Source organism: Copadichromis virginalis, linkage group LG12, assembly GCF_057382275.1.
Source record: "Copadichromis virginalis isolate Kocher_CV1m ecotype Utaka linkage group LG12, C_Virginalis_male_GT1.1, whole genome shotgun sequence".
Taxonomy (NCBI): Eukaryota; Metazoa; Chordata; class Actinopteri; order Cichliformes; family Cichlidae; genus Copadichromis; species Copadichromis virginalis.
Genome location: NC_140629.1, coordinates 30005942 through 30025756, shown reverse-complemented (window position 1 = coordinate 30025756; position 19815 = coordinate 30005942). Strand labels below are relative to the sequence as shown.

Below are 19815 nucleotides of genomic sequence, written 5' to 3'. Positions count from 1 at the left end.
AAGGATGTAAAAATACTTAGAAAAAATGATAAGCGAGAAAAAAGCAGACAAGGTAACTAAATGATTTCTACTCACGTCTCAGCCAAACCAGAGAGGTATTTGTCTGCTACTCTGCGGATCCTCTTGTGGGTATGATTAAAGTTCACCAACAAGAATTGGGCATGACGCTCTAATTCTTCTTCGTGTTCTTTGGTCTTTGCCTGAAAACATTAGAAACAAAATGATTTTTAAAATCTGAACTTAATTAAATGTTGCAAGCTCCACATATTTTACTATTTAAATACCCCCTACCTTCTCAGCCATCATCTGAAGGAAAACATCAAATACCTTGTCGCCAACACAAATGATGCACTGCATCATGCCTGCAAAAAAGGAAAACTGAGAAAATGGGTTCCATATATTAAAAAGACAACAGGATGATTAAATTGATTCGGGCACAAAGCTCTCACCAGATTTGTCTTTCTGGATGGCTTTGTCTTCAAAGTATCGAAACATGACCTGGAACCTATCAGGATCATTGGATCGCAGCATCCTGAGAGAGATAACAGGAGGAAATTATATTTTTGCACATTTTGACCTCGCTTAAGCAATCAAAGTGAGAAAAGATAAGGAAATTAAGCTCATGCCAATAGAGCTGACCTCATGTATTCTAATCGGTAGACGGAGAGCAGGTATGTGGACATGGCAAAGTCTAGCTTGTTAATGAGGGCAGACCCTTCAGGAGGTGGGTCAAGGAGATTGCTGATGGTTGCCCGCAGTTCACTCAACTCCGCCTGGAGGAAAAAAAAGATTTGAACACCTAAAGATTCATTCTGGTATTCCTTTAATTAAAAAAAAATAATCAAAACTATTTTGAACACTGTACCGGGGTGACTGTGTCGTTTTTCAGAGCCGAGTTGTACTGTAGCTCAGACCGCAGAGGTTCTCCACTGGGGAAGGTGAGAAGAGGAGACTTGGTAGCAATCTCACACACACCTTCATACCACTCCTCTGGCCAAAGCCCTAAAAAGACAAAATATATTTCAAGAAATACAGAAACATGTTGGTTTGCTGCTGTGAGCCTTTTTCATTCCACATATCAACACAGCTGTGGCAGATGTACCGGGACAAAAAAAAAAATAAGCTGAATCCATTTTGAACAGAATTTGGAACGTTTCTTTTATTTTTAGAATTTTACTTAATTTAACATCTATTACTGATCAGTTTCACTGATTTATCCTCAAAGTTTGTGCAACAACTTTGTTTTCAGAATCAGAATACTTTATTAATCTCTAAGGAAATTATACACAATCATGTTTAATAATTTTACTGTAAGCCAGCAATTTCATTCTAATTTATAACTGTTAATGTATTTCTTTTAATAACTTCTGACTACAATGTACTACTGACTATGCATCTATTACCTTTCCCTTCTAGATCTTGTTAAATTCTACTCAGTTCTTCACTCCACATACCCCTGGCTACTGCAGAAGCACCTCCTAGTACTTCTGGTTAGACACTGACACAGACCTATGAATCTTATGTTTATGGTGAATCTTAAAATTAAATTAAGTTTGTGACAATTGATCTATCTTTATATTTTTGGTATAAAATCTTCATGATTATTATATTTCTTGTAATTGTGCTTGTTTAAGTCTAAACCAACAACTACATGATCTATGTTTTATAAATGAAAGCTACAGATGCCTTGAGATTCCAAAACATCAGTGCTGAACAAGGCAAGGAGCCTCATCATGGGAGGAGCTTAACATATGAGCTTAGCATATGAAAATTACTTAATTCTTTGCTTACCTGATCCTTCCACAGCAAAACCCATGACCACTGAGTACAACCAGAAGTCCCTAAACAGCTTCTGGAGGCGGGGCTTGGCCTCTTTGATTGGTGGAAGCCTCCTGGTCAACTATGAGTCAAAAAAGCCAGACAAGACAGATAACAATGATTGATTTAGAGCAATTATCGCTTAAATCAATAATTTTATGCAAAAAGTGAATATAAAAAAAATCCCCCAAAATACTGGTACTTCCTTTGAGTACAAAAGGTTATTACACACTGGATATTATGCATACTAAAAAAGTGTAAGGCTTACAAATAAATTAACAGCTGCAAACAATGTGTTACTGAACTACAGGAGATTTAACTGTTAGTAAAATATATTCTTAACAAGTGAGCAGAATGGTGAAGAGTTAAAGGTTTGAGTCAGTCACAGGACGTTTTGGTCTGTTTGATCTGGTTTATTTGTTCAAGAGAAGCCCACATCAAAGTTCAGTGGTGTATTCAATTCTTTGCTCTTAGTCCTACAAACAGAAGCAACAGAAGACTTTACACCACGACTCGGTAAAGGTAAGACATTACCGTTATTATAGACAAACTGCTGTTATCATTAAAAAACTAGGTTAAATTTTTCAACAGCAAGCAAATTATTTCACATCTACAGATTTTTCAGCATCTAATTGAATCAAATCTATTTAAAGTGGTCGTGCTAAATATGCATTTCCTCTGCCTCAGCCATTAGGATGTGGGTCATCACTCTCATCTCAGCAGTCTGTCTGCTGGCTAGTCCATCTCGGGCTGGAATCAAAGATCTCAGCTCTCACTTCAGTGACCCCAAACCCGACCCCAGAGGCTTCGAAGCAGATGGCACAGTGGACATAGAGTCCCTACCCTTGGAGTACCACAAGGAAAACACTGTCACTAATGACCTATTTGATGGCTTTGAGGATGAAGATTATATTGATTTCGATAAGATCCTAGCAGCAGGCAGTGATGACTACATGTAAGTATTAGTGATTTTTTTTTTTTTACTAGGGTGGATTGTTTAAATATGTTTTTGTAAAAATACTTAAAGTGTATATTAACTGAAGTTAGTTTACAACATAAACACTTGTACACTTGTGATATTTTTCTTGGTAGTGTTGATGATGTAACTGTGTATACACATCACCTATGGGACACATGAACAAACCACAATAAACAGTTACTTATTATTCTACTTTTAAATGTTTAGATGATGACTCTAAGCATGTCTTTCAGTGAAGGGGATGAGGTCGATGAGATCGCCACACCAGCCCCCGACATTGACATCTTTGCCGAACCCTCTGACCCAAAGATTCGGCGTGCCAGACTTCTGCGACTGTTCCACGGTCGTTCTCGCCTTCAGCGCCTCAACATGGTGAATGGCCGCTTTGGCTTTAACCTCTATCGAAGTCTTCGAAACAACGTCAACCAAACTGACAACATCCTGCTAGCACCCGCTGGGATCTCCATTGCCATGGGGATGATGTCTTTAGGAGCGAGATCTGAAACCCATGATCAGATCTACAAAGTTCTGGGATTCGCTGAGTTTGTCAACGCCAGTCATCACTATGACAACACAACGGTGCACAAGCTATTCAGGAAGCTGACACACAGGCTCTTCAGGAGGAACTTTGGCTACACAATGCGCTCTGTAAATGACGTCTACGTCAAGAACAGCATCTCTGTGAAAGATACTTTCCGTGCAGAGACAAAGAATTACTATTTTGCAGAGCCTCAGTCAGTGGACTTCAGAGACCCTGCATTTCTGGCTAAGGCAAACCAACGCATACAAAAGCTGACCAAAGGGCTGATTCGGGAACCACTGAAGAGTGTGGACCCAAATATGGTGCTGATGCTACTCAACTACCTGTACTTCAAAGGTGAGAAAAAAACAATATGACATGCTTTCAAAAGACCCCTATGATTTCAACATGGCTATTTGACTTGATTTGTTTGACTAAACAGGAACTTGGGAGCAAAAATTCCCTAAAGAAATGACTCACTATCGCAACTTCAGAGTTAATGAAAAAACAAATGTACGTGTGCCAATGATGACAAACAAGGGGAACTATCTAGCTGCTGCCGATCACGATTTAGACTGTGATATCCTACAGGTGGGTGGCCAATCTTTAACAAAAATGTTCTCCCAAACAGGGACGCGTAAACAGCACCACAAAAATATCAAATTTCCTTTTTTCAGCTCCCATACACAGGAAACATCAGCATGCTCATCGCCTTGCCAAGGAAGCTCACTGGCATGAGGTCTTTGGAGCAGGAAATCTCTCCCACGGTTGTCAATAAGTGGCTCAAAAACATGACAAACAGGTCAGCAGCTGAGACATTCAATAATGTTTTTCAGTAGAGGATCTTTTAAAGCTACTGGTTTATGTGGAAAAGTGGGAAAAAAAGTTCAGATATTGTTGCGATTTAAAACGATTCAACTATGACAAACTTCTATGTCCCCTTCAGGACACGTGAGATTGTGCTACCTCGGTTTAAACTGGAGCAAAACTATGACTTGATTGAAAACATGAAGAAGATGGGCCTCACTGGCATGTTTGAGGAGACTGCCGATTTCTCTGGCATGACCTCTGAAAGAGTTTCCATGAACTGGGTGAGCAACACTAAATCGCTGACAAATAATCTTGATCTGTGATCCATTCAGTCACTTGGACATCTTATTAACAGCACGCAATACTTCCTTTCAAAGTAATGTACAGATTCTGATTTCTCTCTGTAGCTGAAGCACCAAGGAATCATCACTGTGAACGAAGAGGGAACAGAAGCTGCTGCTCTGACTCAGGTGGGCTTCATGCCGCTCTCCTCTCAGATTCGCTTCGTCATCGATCACCCCTTCCTCTTCCTGATCTACGAGCACCGCACGAACTGCCTTGTGTTCATGGGCCGGGTGGCCAATCCCTCCCAGAGCTAAACAAAAAGTTGTGTTGCACAGCTAAACTATTCATGACAAGCCTGCTTAGAATGACCGACTAGATTTGGTTGATTCTAGAAGTTGACATCAAGTAAAGAATTTTTCATGCGAGTATAGCCTCTAGCTGAACATTTAAAGTTCTCCCTTATATAATTCAAAGCACAGAGTGTCTCTGAATAACTCAATAAATTCTTATCAGTCTGTTAACGTTTTATCTTCTGCAATGACACTAATGTAGAAGCGTGCTCAGAAAACAGAATTATGAAAATGTTCTTACTTTAAGGCTGAAGTGAAACAGTCAATTCTGTGAATAAAGCTTAATCTTGTAAAATTACTTTTTTTTTAACAAAAGGGGGGGTGCTCTAAAAAAGAAAATTTCAACTTTACTATTTAAATATTTAATATGTTAAGACCTAAAACTATTACTATTAATGGAAAGTACTAACTAGCACACAAGTGGAGGTCTATATATACACACTAAAAAAATACAAACTGAATAGATTGTATTATAATATTACAGTAGGCGCATAATGTTTGGGGGGGCTTAAAGCAGTAGCATTCAGCATTGAACTATAACACCGATGTCTGTACTGCAACTGCCTTGGTAAATATTTGTTCATACAGTTAAAACCTAACTAACTAGCACTTTGTATTCCCTTGCAAGAACTCAAACATTGATGTAGCTACCTCAGCTAACCTACGTACGGGTATTTTAACACTTACAAAAAGAGCCGTTAAAGGGAAACCCCCTATAACGGCTACTCACCACAGCAATGACTGGAATGAGGACTCCAAGATTTCCAGCACTACTTGATGCCTAGGGTGATAGAGAGAGCTATTAGCATGCCATCAATGTGGCTGTTACCAATTTCCTGTGGTGTTTGGATGTTTATGTCAGGAACCACGTACCTTTAATGCGGGGCCCTTGTCAGAGGCCCTCTCGCTGGCTCTCTTTCCTTCAAGGCCCAGTTGAACAAACAGTTCTAAAAGGTTCACCAACAGTTCGTCCACAAGCTGCTCCCCCTGCAGGTTGGCTGCAATGTTGGCAAGTGCATTTATCACTGCCAGAGAGCAGTGCCTTGATGGGGAAACAACAGCACAGATGGAGGAAAAAGTTAAACACAGCTGCAGTACATATAGCCATAAATGTAACCAAGATAAACAAGCCTGTAATAACTAATCAGGCAGAAGTATAACATAGAAGTCTAGAACTGTAAGAACAAAGAAGAAGAATTTTTAAACACTGTTGCAGCCGCTGGTCACTCGTTGAAAAATGTGAGAGCAGATGCTGACCTGTAGCCATGATCTCTGTAGTCTTTGGTGGCTGAGTAGACCACTGAACTTGCTTTCACACTGATCTGCTGGAACAGATTCCACACCTCCTGGTAGATGTATTGCTACAAACAAAGAGACAAATAAAGACATGGTTAAAAGCTGGAATGTAAGAACCAGTTTTTAATAGTGGGAGAATGACAAGATAACACGGTGCTGCTTACAAAAGTTACAATTTCCTCAACAATAAACATTAGTGGTAATAAAATGCAAAAGATCTATATCAGTTGGGCATTTTTGGTGAGATCTATTTTCAGTACTTTTTTTTTTAAATGTTGTTTGTCAGAATGAGGGCGGGCTTTTTCCAGAGCACCTGGTTACACTCCAGTGAAGTGTCATTAGTAATCTTGGAATCCTTTCTTAAAGCTTAAGTGCACTGAAGAAATAAACACCAGCTGACAAGTTTACAATAATTACGATGTGTCAGCATCTTCAGCAAAAGGAGCTCGAATTAACGCCTCTGTATTCCTCTACCACCAAATCAAGCTGCAGTTTACATCAGGGTAACCTCAATCGCCACTTCATTAGGTATACTTGTTCAACTTCCTGATAACATAAATATCTAGTCAGCCAATCACATGCCAGGAATTCAGTTAACTTAAGCATGTAGACACTGTCAAGATGGCCTGTTGACTGAGCATCAGAAAGGTGATTTAAGTGATTCGAACATGAAAAGGTTGTTAGCGCCAGACAGACTGATCTTGTTTCAGAAACTTCTGATCTACTGGGATTTTCCCCACACAGCCACCTCTAGGGTTTATCGAGAATGGTTGGGGGGGGGGGGGAGAATATATCCAGTGAGCAGCATTGCTCTGGGTGAAAATGTTTTATTCATGCCTGTGGTCAAAGGGGAATGGCCGGACTATTTTGAGCTGACAGGAAGGCAACAGTAATTCAAATAACCACTCTTCACCAACCAACGTATGCTGGAGACATTAAACCAGCACATTAAACCTTGAAGTAGGTGAGCTAAAACAGTAGAAGACCGCACAAGGTGCCATTTCTGTCAGTCACAAAGAGGACACTGAGGCTATAATTGGCACAGGCTAACTAAAGTTGGATACCAGAAGACTAGAAAAATGTTTCCTGATCTAAGGAGTCTCAGTTTCTGTTGTGATATTTGGATGATGTGATCAGAATATGGCACAAACAAAATGAAAGCTTCAGATCCTTCAGTCAGACTGGTGGTGGTGATGGCTTGTATCATAGATGTGCAGCCAACTAATCTTTTAATGGGTCAAAATCTCTGAGTAATGTTTTAAGCACCTTCTTGTATCTTTGCCACAAATAATTAAAGGCAGTTTTGAAGGTAAAAGGGGGACTAACCTGGTACTAGCATGGTGAACCTAATGAACGGGCTGATGAGTTTATATGTACTACACATTTTGTAGGCATTTAAGAGCGTGGGACCAAATATTATGTAAACAGCTCAGTAGCCCATCAAATAATAAGTATGGTCACAATCTCCTTTTCTGTCTGTGGTGTTGAATAAAGCCAAGTAAAGTGTCAAAAGTTGAATATTATAAAGCTGCAAAACAATCTTTGATCTTTTATGTAGAAATATTTACAGCTTAATCATTTTATCCTGACAGACATTGATTTGATATTTTGTGATAATTAGTATATGAATTCCTGAGTTGTCAGTCTTATGTTTAGTCCAAGTGTAAGGTTTGTGCCAATCTTAAAGGAATTCCCTCAAAGCGTTCCTGAGGTATAAATATGAAGGACAGGATGACATCAGGATAGACATACCAACCAAAAACATGTCCAACACCACCGCTGTCGTGGGTTGGCGTAGCAGCACAAAAAGGGTTACTTTTGTTAGTATTTATACTTTTGGTATATTTAAGCAATAGCAATTACCAGAAGCTAGCAGTATTGTTAGGGAACATAGATTTTGTTAGGGCAAGCAGTTCACCTATGGTTTAATTTGTTAGATAATTATTTACTCCTTTCCCTATATGCCCTGTCCACCATGAAGACATCTAAAAATTGGGAGCAAGTTTCTCTGCAATGTCTACATACATTTCCTGTAATGACCATACAGCCAAGCTGGTCTATGATGAGCACATCCAGCTGTGAAGGAGGCTGGCAGAACTTTTGCTGAAGGATCTGAAGAATGTGCTCCATGACTTTCGGAGTGTCTCTCAGAGCTACTGCAATGTGGCCAAGTGCTCGAATGGTGTGATCTGGAATTAGATGGGCATCCCTGGAAGAAATTAGATTATTTATTTTTAAAGCAGTTCATCAGGGTATCTGTGTCAAGGACTTGGATATCACTTGGGTGATTCTAAAGCCTAAAGTATTTTGTTTTTACTAGAAATGTTGCTCACTTGTCATTCTCCTGTGAAATGTATAGACGGTTTGAAAGACTAGCCAAGAAAGCCTCGACTATGACATTGTCCATTGTCAAACCAGCTTTCAGACATCTGAGAGAGAAAAGGACAAAAATGTAAAAACAGAAAGTTAAAAAAAAAAACAGTTGAATTATTTTTTAAATCTCAGAGGAGCAGTGCTAGGTGTGTTTGTATCCAACCTGCAGATGTTGTCAATGGAAATATCTCTGAGCTGTTCGTACATGGAAGGCTGGTCTTTCCTGTTTGACAGTAAGTTGAAGGTGGACTGAGAGTGCTCATTGGTCACATTTATCCTAATTTCTCCTGTGCCTGAAAGAAGTGTATCAGCAGCACAAACACATAAATATTAGCGCAAACACAATACAAGTTATAACACTATGTAAAACCAAGCCAAGTGTAAAATCTAAAGAGCGCATTTTGTAATTTATAAATTAAATGACTTGTCTATAAAAACACAGCACTCTGTGGTCAGGCAAAAATCTATACCCTGAATTACATTTACAACTGTTCTGAGTCTGTAGCCACTCATCAATGAACATGTCTAGGCACGACAGGCGCTGTTAACAATGACATTGTTATTGATGCATATTTGTCATTGTGCTCTTAGCAATATGACTCATTGATCTTTGCACCAACTGTGCTGTTCTTTGAATAAGATAGATGTGTGCTGGATGCTGTTTTCAAAGTGGCAATTGAAATATTAATTTCACTGTACTTTCACGCAGAAGTTGCAGGTTTACCGCAGCACAGTCATAGGAAACTTTGGTGCTATTAACCCGTGTTCAACTTAGAAAACGTCCTTTCTGTGTGAAGACTTGGAAGAGACTATGCTCTTTAAATTAAACTATATATATTTGCTGTGAAAAAAAATCCTAATTATGCTTCATGGTGTTTTTAGAGCAAAATTCTTATGAGGATAGGAGTTTTGAGTCTTAGCTCAGACGTGGATTTGAAGAAACCATTTTACACAGTAAGCACCTGTGTTGTACTGGCTGTGGTACTTGTAGAGTTTTATAAGAACAGGAGAAGGAACCACCAGGAAATCCTTGAGAGAGGTTGTGGCAGAGTGAGCAACTACTGGAAACCTTTCACACAGGCGACCCAGGCCCTGAAATGAAGTAGAAGACAGTCATAAAACCATTAAACCAATGCCCAGCACAGAAACAAAATGTCCAGAACCTTCTGTAACACTGTACTTTTCTACATTTGTATTAATATTATTATACCTGTAGGCAACAGATGAGCAGAGGCATATGAGCAATGATGACTTTACTGGAGGTTTTTGACTGCAGTTTCTCTGACAGTTTGGTACACAAATTCTCAGCTCCTGAAGAAAAAAAATATAACAGCATCAGCACCAGCAAACACATCCAGATCCCTCTGATTATGATGTCTGAATACACACTGTTCACTTTCTGCTGCAATCCATTACCTTGCTCATCTTTAACGGCCCACACCATAAGGTCCACGCATGCAGCGTTGGCTTGGCAACGAAGCTTGAGGGGGCTTTGTTCCCCTGGCAGCCCTCCAGTGTCATGAAGAACCCTCTGCAGCTCCGACTGACTGCTGCTAAACTGTTCCAGTACAAAATCGTGCACTTCCCGCACAAACGTTGGCTGCAGAGCTTTAAAAACATAAAGAGAGAATGAGTATTTGTAAAATAGTGTTCAGCACAAAATTGGCTGGCAAACAGAACAATAGCAACGGCAGGGCTGCCTGCTGTCAATGCATAATAAATACGCTCTCTTTGTTGTTTTACCTTTCATGTAATATAGTGTGTCCCGCAGCATTTTGAACACACACACATAGAGAGGGTCACTGAAGGTTTTGTAATAGAGGTTGATTCCAGGATTACACTTAACAACAAACAGAGGAGACATTGACAGAACAGATTACTTAACTGATAAGATCCTGTGTCTAACTTTGAATTTACCATTTACAATTCTGCACCGACAGCGGTCATATGCTTACCTCTATGACTTCTGTCATTGTGGCATCCAGAGTTTTCAAAAAGGACTCGGACACAAACTTCTTCACCTGCAAGCCAACATTGCACACAACTACTGTAAAGGCTCAAGATACATATACTGGATAAGAAGCAAAAGTAAAAGATTTAAAGGGTTGTAAGCGGTGTACGGGTAGTAGGCTACTGCACCATGGCAAGGAGCTGTCGGAGCAGATCCACAGGCACCTCCACCTCATTTTCTCCTTCCCCCAGGAAGAGTGGAGATACCGAGAAACTGGAGCTGACTGTAGAGAAATAGTAGTCAGGGTCGACTGTGTTGCTGTCTGGAAAATAGGCACCTGAAATCAGTGGGAGCAGAAGAATTATTAACAAAAACAAGTAGGATGAAATATGACTGTTTCCATTAGATCTCAGTGGGTACTATTTCAATAATATAGAATTAGTTCACTTTGGAAAATAAGGGTTTTTTTGTTGCACATTATTCTACTGAATCTACATTCCATAGCAACAATTAAACCTTTCTGTGTAACAGATTATGGCTTGTAATACTGCAGATTATAAGTGTAGAATTACTGAAATAAAACACTTTTTGAGTCTGTCCCAGACAGTTTACAAAAAACACATTCCCTGAGTTTGGAATGCAACATAGTTAACAGGAAATCTGTGGAAATACAGCAAATGTTACAAAACTCTTAATCTGACCACAAACAACGAATGAATTGGCATTTCCAAAATTATAGAGTAATACAGGATTGGAAATACTACTTCAGGCATAAAGCAATTAAAGGCCAATCTGGCATAACGTAGCAGCTATAAAACTCGGCATGAACCCAAACAAAAAAAGGCTAACTACAGTTACAATGTTTTTATAGTCTGGCTTATTACAAAGTTACAATATGGGGGATATTGCAGTTCACCCTAACAAACCTAAAAAAAAGTGCCCAGTTGTTACATAATGTTGACAGCTGATAATAATAAGCTGAGCTGAATTGCCAGACTAAACTAAAAACTAAGACACAAATATTTTTAAAGTAACTTCTGTTTCTTCAGTTTTACCTTCCAAGTAATGTGGACTAGGAGTTGTAGGAGAGCAGGGTGAGTGGCCTCCTGGATCTGTACTGATCTGTTTGAAAGCACATTACACAACTTTAATGGGTAACGAAACATACCACCATTATCACTGAATAATATGAATTAACAAAGCAAATAAAACTATGATTGCTCTGGATTGTCCCCTAATTATCCTGAACAAGCAAAACACGTCTGGAATCCGGCAACATGTACCGACCTGTGCAGATGAATCTAGGTTGGTCCCGGTGCGTCTGCGCAGAGTATCACTCTGGCACACTGTAAGAAGTGAGGACGGCAGAATAGAACGAAAGTCATTGAAGGATCTGCGCCGTACACCCTCTGTTTCCTCTGTAACGCATCGTGCCTGCGGAGAATCTTTGGGGAACAACTTGGATAACAGAGCTTCATCTGTGTGGCTGTAGCGGCCAAATGCCCGAGTCATGCCAAGCAGGCTGGGAACAATATACTTGCACAGGAAGACTGCAGACAAAAAAGAGCAGCGTTAAGGTTCTTTTTTTGTTTTAAAAGCTAAAGTCAGAATGTTTGTTGCATTTCTATCTATACCTTTGTCATGATTATCCGGTGTTTGGCACATATCCTGTAACGCCTGCATGACCTCCATTATAGTGTTCAAGATCTATAGTGAAAACAGTGCAAAAACAGTGAGTTAGCACTTAAATGCAATGCACCCCAACCCTGTGAATAATATAACGATTTATCACCACTTTTTAAACAGACCTCTTGTCTTGAGTCTGGATCCTTCTGAGCCACATCTGACAGAAGAGTCACTAGACAGAAGCTGAAGTTGTCTGCTACGGGGAGAAATTCTGAGGAGCAGAAAGTTACACAGACACAGTTGAATTGAATGCCTCATAAGGTTGAACAAAAGAAAAGAAATAATGATAAGCAGATTTGCCAAAAATGTAAACATCAAAATTAGAGCAACAGAGCGTTATGCTGAACAGAAACAGCAGTTCACAATATGCAATTCAAGTATAAATTAACCCATCTGTCTAGTGTAATATATCTCAACACAGTACAATTAATTAATAAGAATTGCTAGAAATTCTACTGCCACAAGTAAAAGGAGTCTATTGTAAAACTAAAAGCTTCACTATAAGAGGATTCTTCTTACCCTTTCCTTTCTTTCCTGAGCTTTCCTCGATCCATTGGACCCGTGGCAGCCCTCTCAGTAGGCTCAGCAAGTAAGAAACAAGTATGTCTTTGTGCTGCAGGAGTAAAACAAATCATTACACACCACAAACAAGTGCACTCTGCAGCATAAAATCAGCACTTTTGCATGCCTGACAAGCACTGACGGATCAAAACAATGAGGTTATCTCACACAAGAAAATCTGGGTCAAAGAAAGTGTATCACAGCTTTAAAAATAAAAGTAAGGCATCCAGCACTATGCTGTCAAACAGAAGGGAAGCTTTCCCAACTGTGTCTAAGTGTGATGAGGTTAGAGGCTTACACGGCTAACTGCATGTCTAATCGCCAGATTAATCAGATTATGAGAATAAGCTTATCACAGGGATACATGTAGTCAGAGGAGAGCACAGGAGCAAACGTGGACTAATAGTTCTAATACAATATTACCATTGCTATACCTGTGAAACAGAGTTTGATAAGCAGTTAGGAAAATAGAAAATTAGTATTGTGTCAATATGCAATGCCAATACTTCACTATCTAATGAACTAAACTATGAAATCTTAAATCCACTGTATTACCAGAACAGCTTGAAGCGAAATGAAAACTGCTCAGCTTTTTACTGACATCCACCCACCTGTAAGCCAGATTCCACCAAAAACACAGCCAATGCAATAACAGCATCTCTGCGACGCACATCCAGAGTGAACACACCACGGACTTCCACTGGACACATACATTGCAGCTTCTGAACCTAAAAGGCCAAAAATAAATATTAAAGTAACAGTCCAGGCTGCTAATATTCACACATCAAGCTGATTTATCTCACTTGACAGCCCAGTGTGTTTGTGTCACACAGCATATGAAAACATAACACTACAGGATTAGACAATATGTCAAGTGTTAAAACCTGTTTGTATACTGAAAAACAAGCATGTGTTACCATCCATAAGTCAAAATTTTGGGGTTATTTTCTCAAGTATTAGCCTTAATGACTTGAAATTTCAAGTTATTTTCTAATACGTATAACTTACTAAGGAAAAGTTTTGAGATACCAAAAATTTAAAATTTTAGATAATTACCAAAGATTTGGACTTACAGATGGCAAAATACTTTTTTTCAGTGGCGGAAGCAAACTTCCAGATGTTTCAGAGTGAGTGTGTGGTTCAATGAGAGTAATATTTGTTAGTCTTACACTGTTCAATTAAGTTCTACTACACTAATAGAGAGAAATCCCCAACAATCAGACAACCCTCCTATGAGCAAGCAAAAGTAGCAAGGAAAAACTCCCTTTCAACAAAAATAAACCTCAAGAAGAACCAGACTCTGGGAAGGGCAGCCATCTGCCAAGACAGCTTGGGGTGGGGAGTGGGAAACAGGACAAAAGACACTGTGAAGGAGAGCCAGATATTAATAATAACTAAGGGTTAAAAGTAAAGGGAGATATAAACACAGGGAAAGTGAAAAGAAGAAGAAGAAGAAGAAGAAGAAGAAGAAGAAGAAGAAGAAGAAGAAGAAGAAGAAACAGTGCATCACGAGAAGCCTCCATCACCTTACCCTATTGCAACTAAGGGATGGCTCAGGGTCACCTGATCATCTACCGGAAGACATCTGGAATCTGTACACTTCTATGCACACTGTATAACCCAGCAAGCAAGCAAGATACAAGCATTTATGATATCTGATAAAGTGCCAGGCAGTTTCCTCCCTACAGCTCAAACACACAGTGGAACTGGGCATTACATAACATAACCCATGATAAAGTTACAACTCTTGGTGACAGCTTTTTGATAATGGCTTCATTTGTTCCCTTCTAACCCTTTACTTTCATTTACAAAATTTACCCATTGTTTTTTTGTTTTTCAAAATTAAAAACCTTTCCTATATTGGTAAGACCCAACTATCAATCTGCAACAGGTTTCCAACTATATAACACATGTAGGCGGATTTTGGTAGCAGTAAAGACAAACAGAGCAGCCTGTGAATGAACTCCTGTCTCAAAGATTTCTCTGTAAACCTGTTTGACTGCAGTGCCGATCAAGCTTGACCGCTCTGTCCGTCCGATGCAGTAACAGGCACCACACAGCGACGCCACTTTCCTCTGCACTGCCCACTTTTCTGATTCAGTGTTTTGGAGACCACTGCTCGCGTTTTAGAGATTTCTAACCACGGAGACTCGCACACAAGCATACGAGCATAACTGTTAAATGTTAGCTTGGTTGTCATGTCGTTGATCAAAATAAGCCACCGCCTGTGCGGAAGCGCAGCTACACCCTGAACAACCCTGCCACTGCTTCTAATTACTAACATGGTTAATTATTGCGTGTTTTGGAGCTCACGCTTGTTTTCTCACCTTTTCGACCGGTGCGGGGCGGTGAGCGGCTAAAGAGCGGGCCAGCGACAGGACTGTGTTAAAATAAAACCCCCTCGTACCACCTCCCATTACGGACATGTTTACCCCTACATTAAACCAGCGCAATTCATCGCTGAGAGGAAACAAGCGAGCGGGGCTGCCTGGGAGAGCCGCAGTACGGCAATTCAGCAGGGACATTTCTAACAGGGGCTCTTCGTTACCGCAGCAACTCACTCACAAAGGGCTTGAAATAGATCAAATTAAGCAAATGTATGGATTGTAGTTTTATTATTTACATTACAACCTGCGTGGGTTTTTATCAGTGAGTAACCCCAATATCGCCCTGGTGTGCGTTTCCTTTACGCAAGATCAGCTGTCGCGAAAGTGTGTGTGCAACGTCATCAAACGTGATAGGAAGAGTTCAGTCAGCTGATAGAGCAACAACATCGTCTGCCGCGGCTCCTGTGGTCAAAGGTTTGTCTGTTAAGTTAATCGTTACTGTGTCTTTTTTTTATTATTTTACACTTTTAGACAGCATTTGTTCAATAAGAGAAAACTGCCTGTGGTGACTCTTGCGGATGTGGTCGTTTAGTTGACTGGCAGTTAAGCTAACGGTTGACTAGCAGACCAACACCCCGGCGATACATCAAACATTTCTTGACTTGCAATACTGTTTTATTTTTCTCCTCTTAATATAACACAGCAGGTATTGTTGCAGATGATTAATGTGAAATACGTTGACAAACCTAACTCTTGCTCGAATTACTTGTTGGACAACGTTGAAGTTAGCCGAAGCTAACACGCTGGAGCTTTCGTAATCGCACGAGTTCAGACAAGTTTCGAAATGAACAATTAACCTTCTTTTATCAACAAAAACGTACTGTTTTAATAAAACTAATTATTATCTAAATAGCAGGTGTATTATGTTACGCATCGTTTAATTATTCAGCTATCCGATCCCAAAATATAATAAATAACGTTTCTTCCCGACGAGGTGCGATCTATCTATCGATCTATCCATTTTCCTCCGCCTATTCAGTTCATGGAATTCAACATGTTGTGCCAAAGAGTCTCCTATGTGTTAGCTCTGCATTTCTCCCTATGACTCCTGAGATGGGTTCCAGTCCACCGTATGACCCTGAATTGGATAACCAGAAGAAAATAGATGGAATGGCTAGATGTGTGTGCAGCTGATCTGCAGATGCCTGTCCTTAACTGAGCCTGGTTCTGCCGGAGGTCTCTTCCAGTAAAAATTGAGGGCAGGGGAGGGGAGGGGATCTCCTTTGGGTTATCTCTCTACTATTATAGGCTTTACCTTGCAATCCAAAGCACCTTGAGACAACTGTTGCTTTTGCGAATTTAGTTGAAGTCAAGATAAATAACACTCAGACTGTTTGAAGGATTTAATCAGTGAATAAGTGAACTTAAAAGATTATCAAGTTTTGGGAGACAATGTTTAAGAGGTGTAGTTGAGATGGTTTTGATATATGTGCAGAGGAGGGATATTAGATTCATTGGACAAAGCATGTTAAAGATGAAGCTGCCAGGCAAGAGGAAAAACAAGAAGACCATAGAGAAGATTCATAGATACAGCGAAGGAGGACATGCAGAGGGTTGGTGTGGCAGAAGAGGATGCCAGGGAGAGGGTCAGATTGTGGCAGATAATCTGTTTAGGGAACCCCTAAAGGGAGCAGCTGAAAAAAGCCAAAGATCATCAAGACTGGAACCAAATATATTATCTTTTATTAACCTGTTTATAGTTTGATTGTGTTCCAAGAAGTTGTTCGTTTTAAGCAATGTAAAATCCATTATTTACAGGTAACAAAAACTCCTTGTTGTGAAGAAAAGCTCATTCTTAAACTGCATGTAACTTGATGCTTATAGTCCTTTAGCTAAAATTACCAAAACATTTGTTTCTGCTCCACAGATGGCCTACCCTAAATCCCACAACCCGTTTGCAGATGATGATGATGAGGAGGATTTCAAGCCTAAAAGTAGGGGGTTTGATGACGAGCCAAGTGACAGTGGGTTGAGTGAAGCAGAGAGGAGGCAGAGATGCCTCCAGCAGGAAGTGATGCGTACAGCGCAGTCTGCTGTGGATAGCAGTTACCGCTCACTTGGCCTCATCTATGAATCGGAGAAGATGGGTGTGGAAACTGCAGAGGTATCTTAAATGAATAAGGTTCACACTACTATACAAAGAATTGACACTGTCTGTGAAAAGGTCATAGTCAACAAAGAGTTATTTTTAAAGGCCCCGTCTTCCCATACCTCATCCTGAATTAGTCTCTTCTTGTCTGCAGGAGCTGATGCGACAGGGTGAGGCTATAAAGAGGGCAGACAAGATGCTGGATAACATGGATCAAGACCTGAAGACCAGTCAAAGGCACATTAACAGTATTAAGAGTGTGTGGGGCGGCCTTGTCAATTATTTTAAGGGAACGCCAGAGACAAAGCCACCACCTGAGCAGCCAAAGGCCTACAAGGCCAGTGAAGGGTAAGTTTGTTTTTATTCTCTGTGTCAGTGAGGTGTGGTAGCATCATCCAGTTTCATTTCTGCATGTTTGAACTCCTAAACAAATCAAGGAGTTCTGTGATTTAGAGGACTTTCAATATATTAAAGATTGATATGCTGTTATGTGTAGGGACAAGTTATCATATTTTACAACAAAGCATGAAAACAGTTACTCTGAATTTGTGTTAAAGTAATGTTCACTTCTTTTAGAAGTTCAGGTAATTCATTTTTATTTTTTACTTTCATGCGTACAACTTGTTATTGACCGTCTCTCCCAAAATGTTTGAACAATTCTTATCTGACTTTCTCAGATTACAGACTGCCTTGTCCAGCAGCAGAGAAAATGAAGATAAGTACCAAGCTAGCCACCCCAACCTAAGAAAACTGGATACAGGAGGTAAGTGCTGGAACAAGAACCTCAGCATTACGGTATCTTCCCACCACTTACTGGCTCTCACTATTTCTTACTTCATTGTTTTAGGATTTGGAGCTACTGCATCAATAGATGATGGCTCATCTCAACAGAATGGATACCCTAAGAACAGATACCTGAAGGAGGCTCACCACACTCTTGACAAAAATTTGGGTAGGGAAATTCTGCACTTATTTAGTTACATACCACGTTTTTTATATAAAGTTTGTCTGCTGTAATTGAACTGATGTCTTTTGTGAATGTCTTAGATGAGATGTGTGTAGGCTTGGGTAGACTGAAGAATCTTGGGCTTGGTCTGCAGTCTGAAATTGATGCTCAGGACGACTCCATTGATGCTCTGCTAAATAAAGTGGACAAAATGGATACAAAGATCCACAACACAAACCAACAGATGAAAAAACTGTAATAAACACTTGGATTCAACTCAAGGAAACCAAAACTGACCGCAGATCATCCTCTCACCTGGGCCTTCATTTTTTTTCTCCACCTCCTTCTTTTAAAGGAAAGACTATTCACTGCTTGTTTTGGATGTCACTGTCTGTCTCTTTCTGCACTGGAGTTGTTTATTTTCTCTGTTAAGTTTCTCTCAAACTCTATCTGAATGTATGTAGTTGAACTTTCATTGATTCCATTCTGTTTTTATTGATCACCTTAGGTGTTTAATTGGCTGTTGGTTTGCTCATCATTCGTGCTGAACAAACAAATTCTGTTACAAATGAGGAAATTAATTTTAATGATTAAATATTCACTTAAAGGAGAGTAACTGGATCATTTTTTGTGTGACATTCATATGTCAGTGTAACTGTGATTCCTAGGCCTGCCACGCCACAATTATATTAAAAAAAAAAAAAAAAAAATACAAGCAAGCAGCTAGCCTAGCTCAAGTCACATTTGCCTTATGTGTAATTTGTATGTACAGTAGACTAGCTTTTGAAGCTGTGCCAAGTCCATGTCACCACTGGCACCGCTCACCATGTGAAGCTTCCCTCTGACATTTCTGAAATTTGTTTTTGAAGTTTATTCTTGTTTTTGAAGGATTTGATTAGCCTTATATAAATCCTGTGTATTTATGGTTATTCATTGAATGCTGCATTATTGGACAAATAATGTGAACAAGCTCATGTTAATATAAAAACTGTCACAGAAGGAATATAGCCCTTATACTACTTATTGTTGTATCTTCCATTTCTGACTAAAAGAACCACTTTTTTAAAGTAAAACACAACGCTATTCTACTAAGATGATTAAAAATATGGTTTTATGGTTATAATGTCTTATTTTTGCCATGTTTATCATTTGTTGTAATCAAGTCTGCATAGCCAATAAAGCGTATAGAACAAGTCTGAGATGTCCTGTACATTGTTTGTTACAAGTGAAGCAGGAAGCCCAAAGCACCACAGAGGGGCGCCACATTCCCAGGAATTAATTTCTCTAGATTTTTGGGTAGTATGTGTCTTACTTTTGCATGGGCTGATAGCAAGAGAGAGATTTGGTTTGTTTTTTTGTTTTTCAGATCAAAGAAAGGATTTTGTTAGCAATTTACATACAATTCACAAATATAGTTATTTGTTTCCGTTTTCCTAATTTTGTCATTTGAGGATGTGTGAGAGTTTGTTGTATGGCTGTGTACCACTTGTGTCGTGCTCAGCCGTCTATTCATTATCATTCCTCTGTGTTAGACCAGCTGCTCCTACAGAGGCACCAAGCATTTATTAGGATAACTACTAATTACAGTACATGCATCCTGAAACCACATGCAGGCTATATACAAAGAAACAGAGGTACCAGCTACCCAAGGGCCCCAAGCTGACACTCTGCGCACATGTAGTGCACACATACAAACCAGTAAACAAAGCAAATGGAAGTGCTGGGTAAATGTGGCATCATTAGCACAAGACATGGGGAAGAAAT

General features: G+C 39.7%; 3 protein-coding genes across 4 annotated transcripts in view; 2 read left to right on the top strand and 1 right to left on the bottom strand.

Annotated features, from left to right (window-relative positions):
• The window catches only part of pi4kab (phosphatidylinositol 4-kinase, catalytic, alpha b), a 29714-nt gene extending 14560 nt beyond the window's left edge, over positions 1 to 15154 (bottom strand). For both annotated transcript variants that reach the window (XM_085475958.1, XM_085475959.1), the window contains exons 1-25: positions 14957 to 15154; positions 13241 to 13357; positions 12588 to 12681; positions 12191 to 12279; positions 12017 to 12089; positions 11670 to 11932; positions 11438 to 11504; positions 10571 to 10719; positions 10387 to 10452; positions 10175 to 10271; positions 9848 to 10039; positions 9642 to 9742; positions 9394 to 9523; positions 8595 to 8724; positions 8392 to 8487; positions 8084 to 8267; positions 6020 to 6123; positions 5636 to 5804; positions 5493 to 5543; positions 1792 to 1900; positions 866 to 1002; positions 640 to 773; positions 450 to 532; positions 292 to 362; positions 76 to 200 (exon numbers count right to left, since the gene is read on the bottom strand). In XM_085475958.1, the coding sequence (XP_085332084.1) occupies positions 76 to 200; positions 292 to 362; positions 450 to 532; positions 640 to 773; positions 866 to 1002; positions 1792 to 1900; positions 5493 to 5543; positions 5636 to 5804; positions 6020 to 6123; positions 8084 to 8267; positions 8392 to 8487; positions 8595 to 8724; positions 9394 to 9523; positions 9642 to 9742; positions 9848 to 10039; positions 10175 to 10271; positions 10387 to 10452; positions 10571 to 10719; positions 11438 to 11504; positions 11670 to 11932; positions 12017 to 12089; positions 12191 to 12279; positions 12588 to 12681; positions 13241 to 13357; positions 14957 to 15154 (3029 nt within the window). The remainder of the gene's footprint in view (positions 1 to 75; positions 201 to 291; positions 363 to 449; positions 533 to 639; positions 774 to 865; positions 1003 to 1791; positions 1901 to 5492; positions 5544 to 5635; positions 5805 to 6019; positions 6124 to 8083; positions 8268 to 8391; positions 8488 to 8594; positions 8725 to 9393; positions 9524 to 9641; positions 9743 to 9847; positions 10040 to 10174; positions 10272 to 10386; positions 10453 to 10570; positions 10720 to 11437; positions 11505 to 11669; positions 11933 to 12016; positions 12090 to 12190; positions 12280 to 12587; positions 12682 to 13240; positions 13358 to 14956) is intronic.
• On the top strand, positions 2255 to 5057 carry serpind1 (serpin peptidase inhibitor, clade D (heparin cofactor), member 1). Its single transcript, XM_085475960.1, has 7 exons — positions 2255 to 2340; positions 2506 to 2773; positions 3031 to 3674; positions 3760 to 3908; positions 3995 to 4119; positions 4264 to 4408; positions 4535 to 5057. The coding sequence occupies exons 2-7, from the start codon at positions 2514 to 2516 to the stop codon at positions 4724 to 4726; spliced, it is 1515 nt and encodes a 504-aa protein (XP_085332086.1). The 5' UTR covers positions 2255 to 2340; positions 2506 to 2513; the 3' UTR covers positions 4727 to 5057.
• A 216-nt stretch (positions 15155 to 15370) lies between the features above and the next one.
• On the top strand, positions 15371 to 19245 carry snap29 (synaptosome associated protein 29). The gene is made up of 6 exons (XM_085475961.1): positions 15371 to 15430; positions 16884 to 17120; positions 17260 to 17453; positions 17783 to 17868; positions 17953 to 18057; positions 18153 to 19245. The coding sequence occupies exons 2-6, from the start codon at positions 16884 to 16886 to the stop codon at positions 18308 to 18310; spliced, it is 780 nt and encodes a 259-aa protein (XP_085332087.1). The 5' UTR covers positions 15371 to 15430; the 3' UTR covers positions 18311 to 19245.
• The last annotated feature ends 570 nt before the right edge of the window (positions 19246 to 19815 follow it).

Excerpts from the sequence above, each read along its gene's own strand:
- serpind1 (XM_085475960.1), top strand. The coding sequence starts at position 2,514 with ATGTGGGTCATCACTCTCATCTCAGCAGTCTGTCTGCTGGCTAGTCCA. Across the intron at positions 3,675-3,759 it reads CAACTACCTGTACTTCAAAG|GAACTTGGGAGCAAAAATTC; the intron begins GTGAGAAAAAAA and ends TTGACTAAACAG. Across the intron at positions 3,909-3,994 it reads TAGACTGTGATATCCTACAG|CTCCCATACACAGGAAACAT; the intron begins GTGGGTGGCCAA and ends TCCTTTTTTCAG.
- snap29 (XM_085475961.1), top strand. The coding sequence starts at position 16,884 with ATGGCCTACCCTAAATCCCACAACCCGTTTGCAGATGATGATGATGAG. Across the intron at positions 17,454-17,782 it reads GCCTACAAGGCCAGTGAAGG|ATTACAGACTGCCTTGTCCA; the intron begins GTAAGTTTGTTT and ends TGACTTTCTCAG. Across the intron at positions 17,869-17,952 it reads AAGAAAACTGGATACAGGAG|GATTTGGAGCTACTGCATCA; the intron begins GTAAGTGCTGGA and ends TCATTGTTTTAG.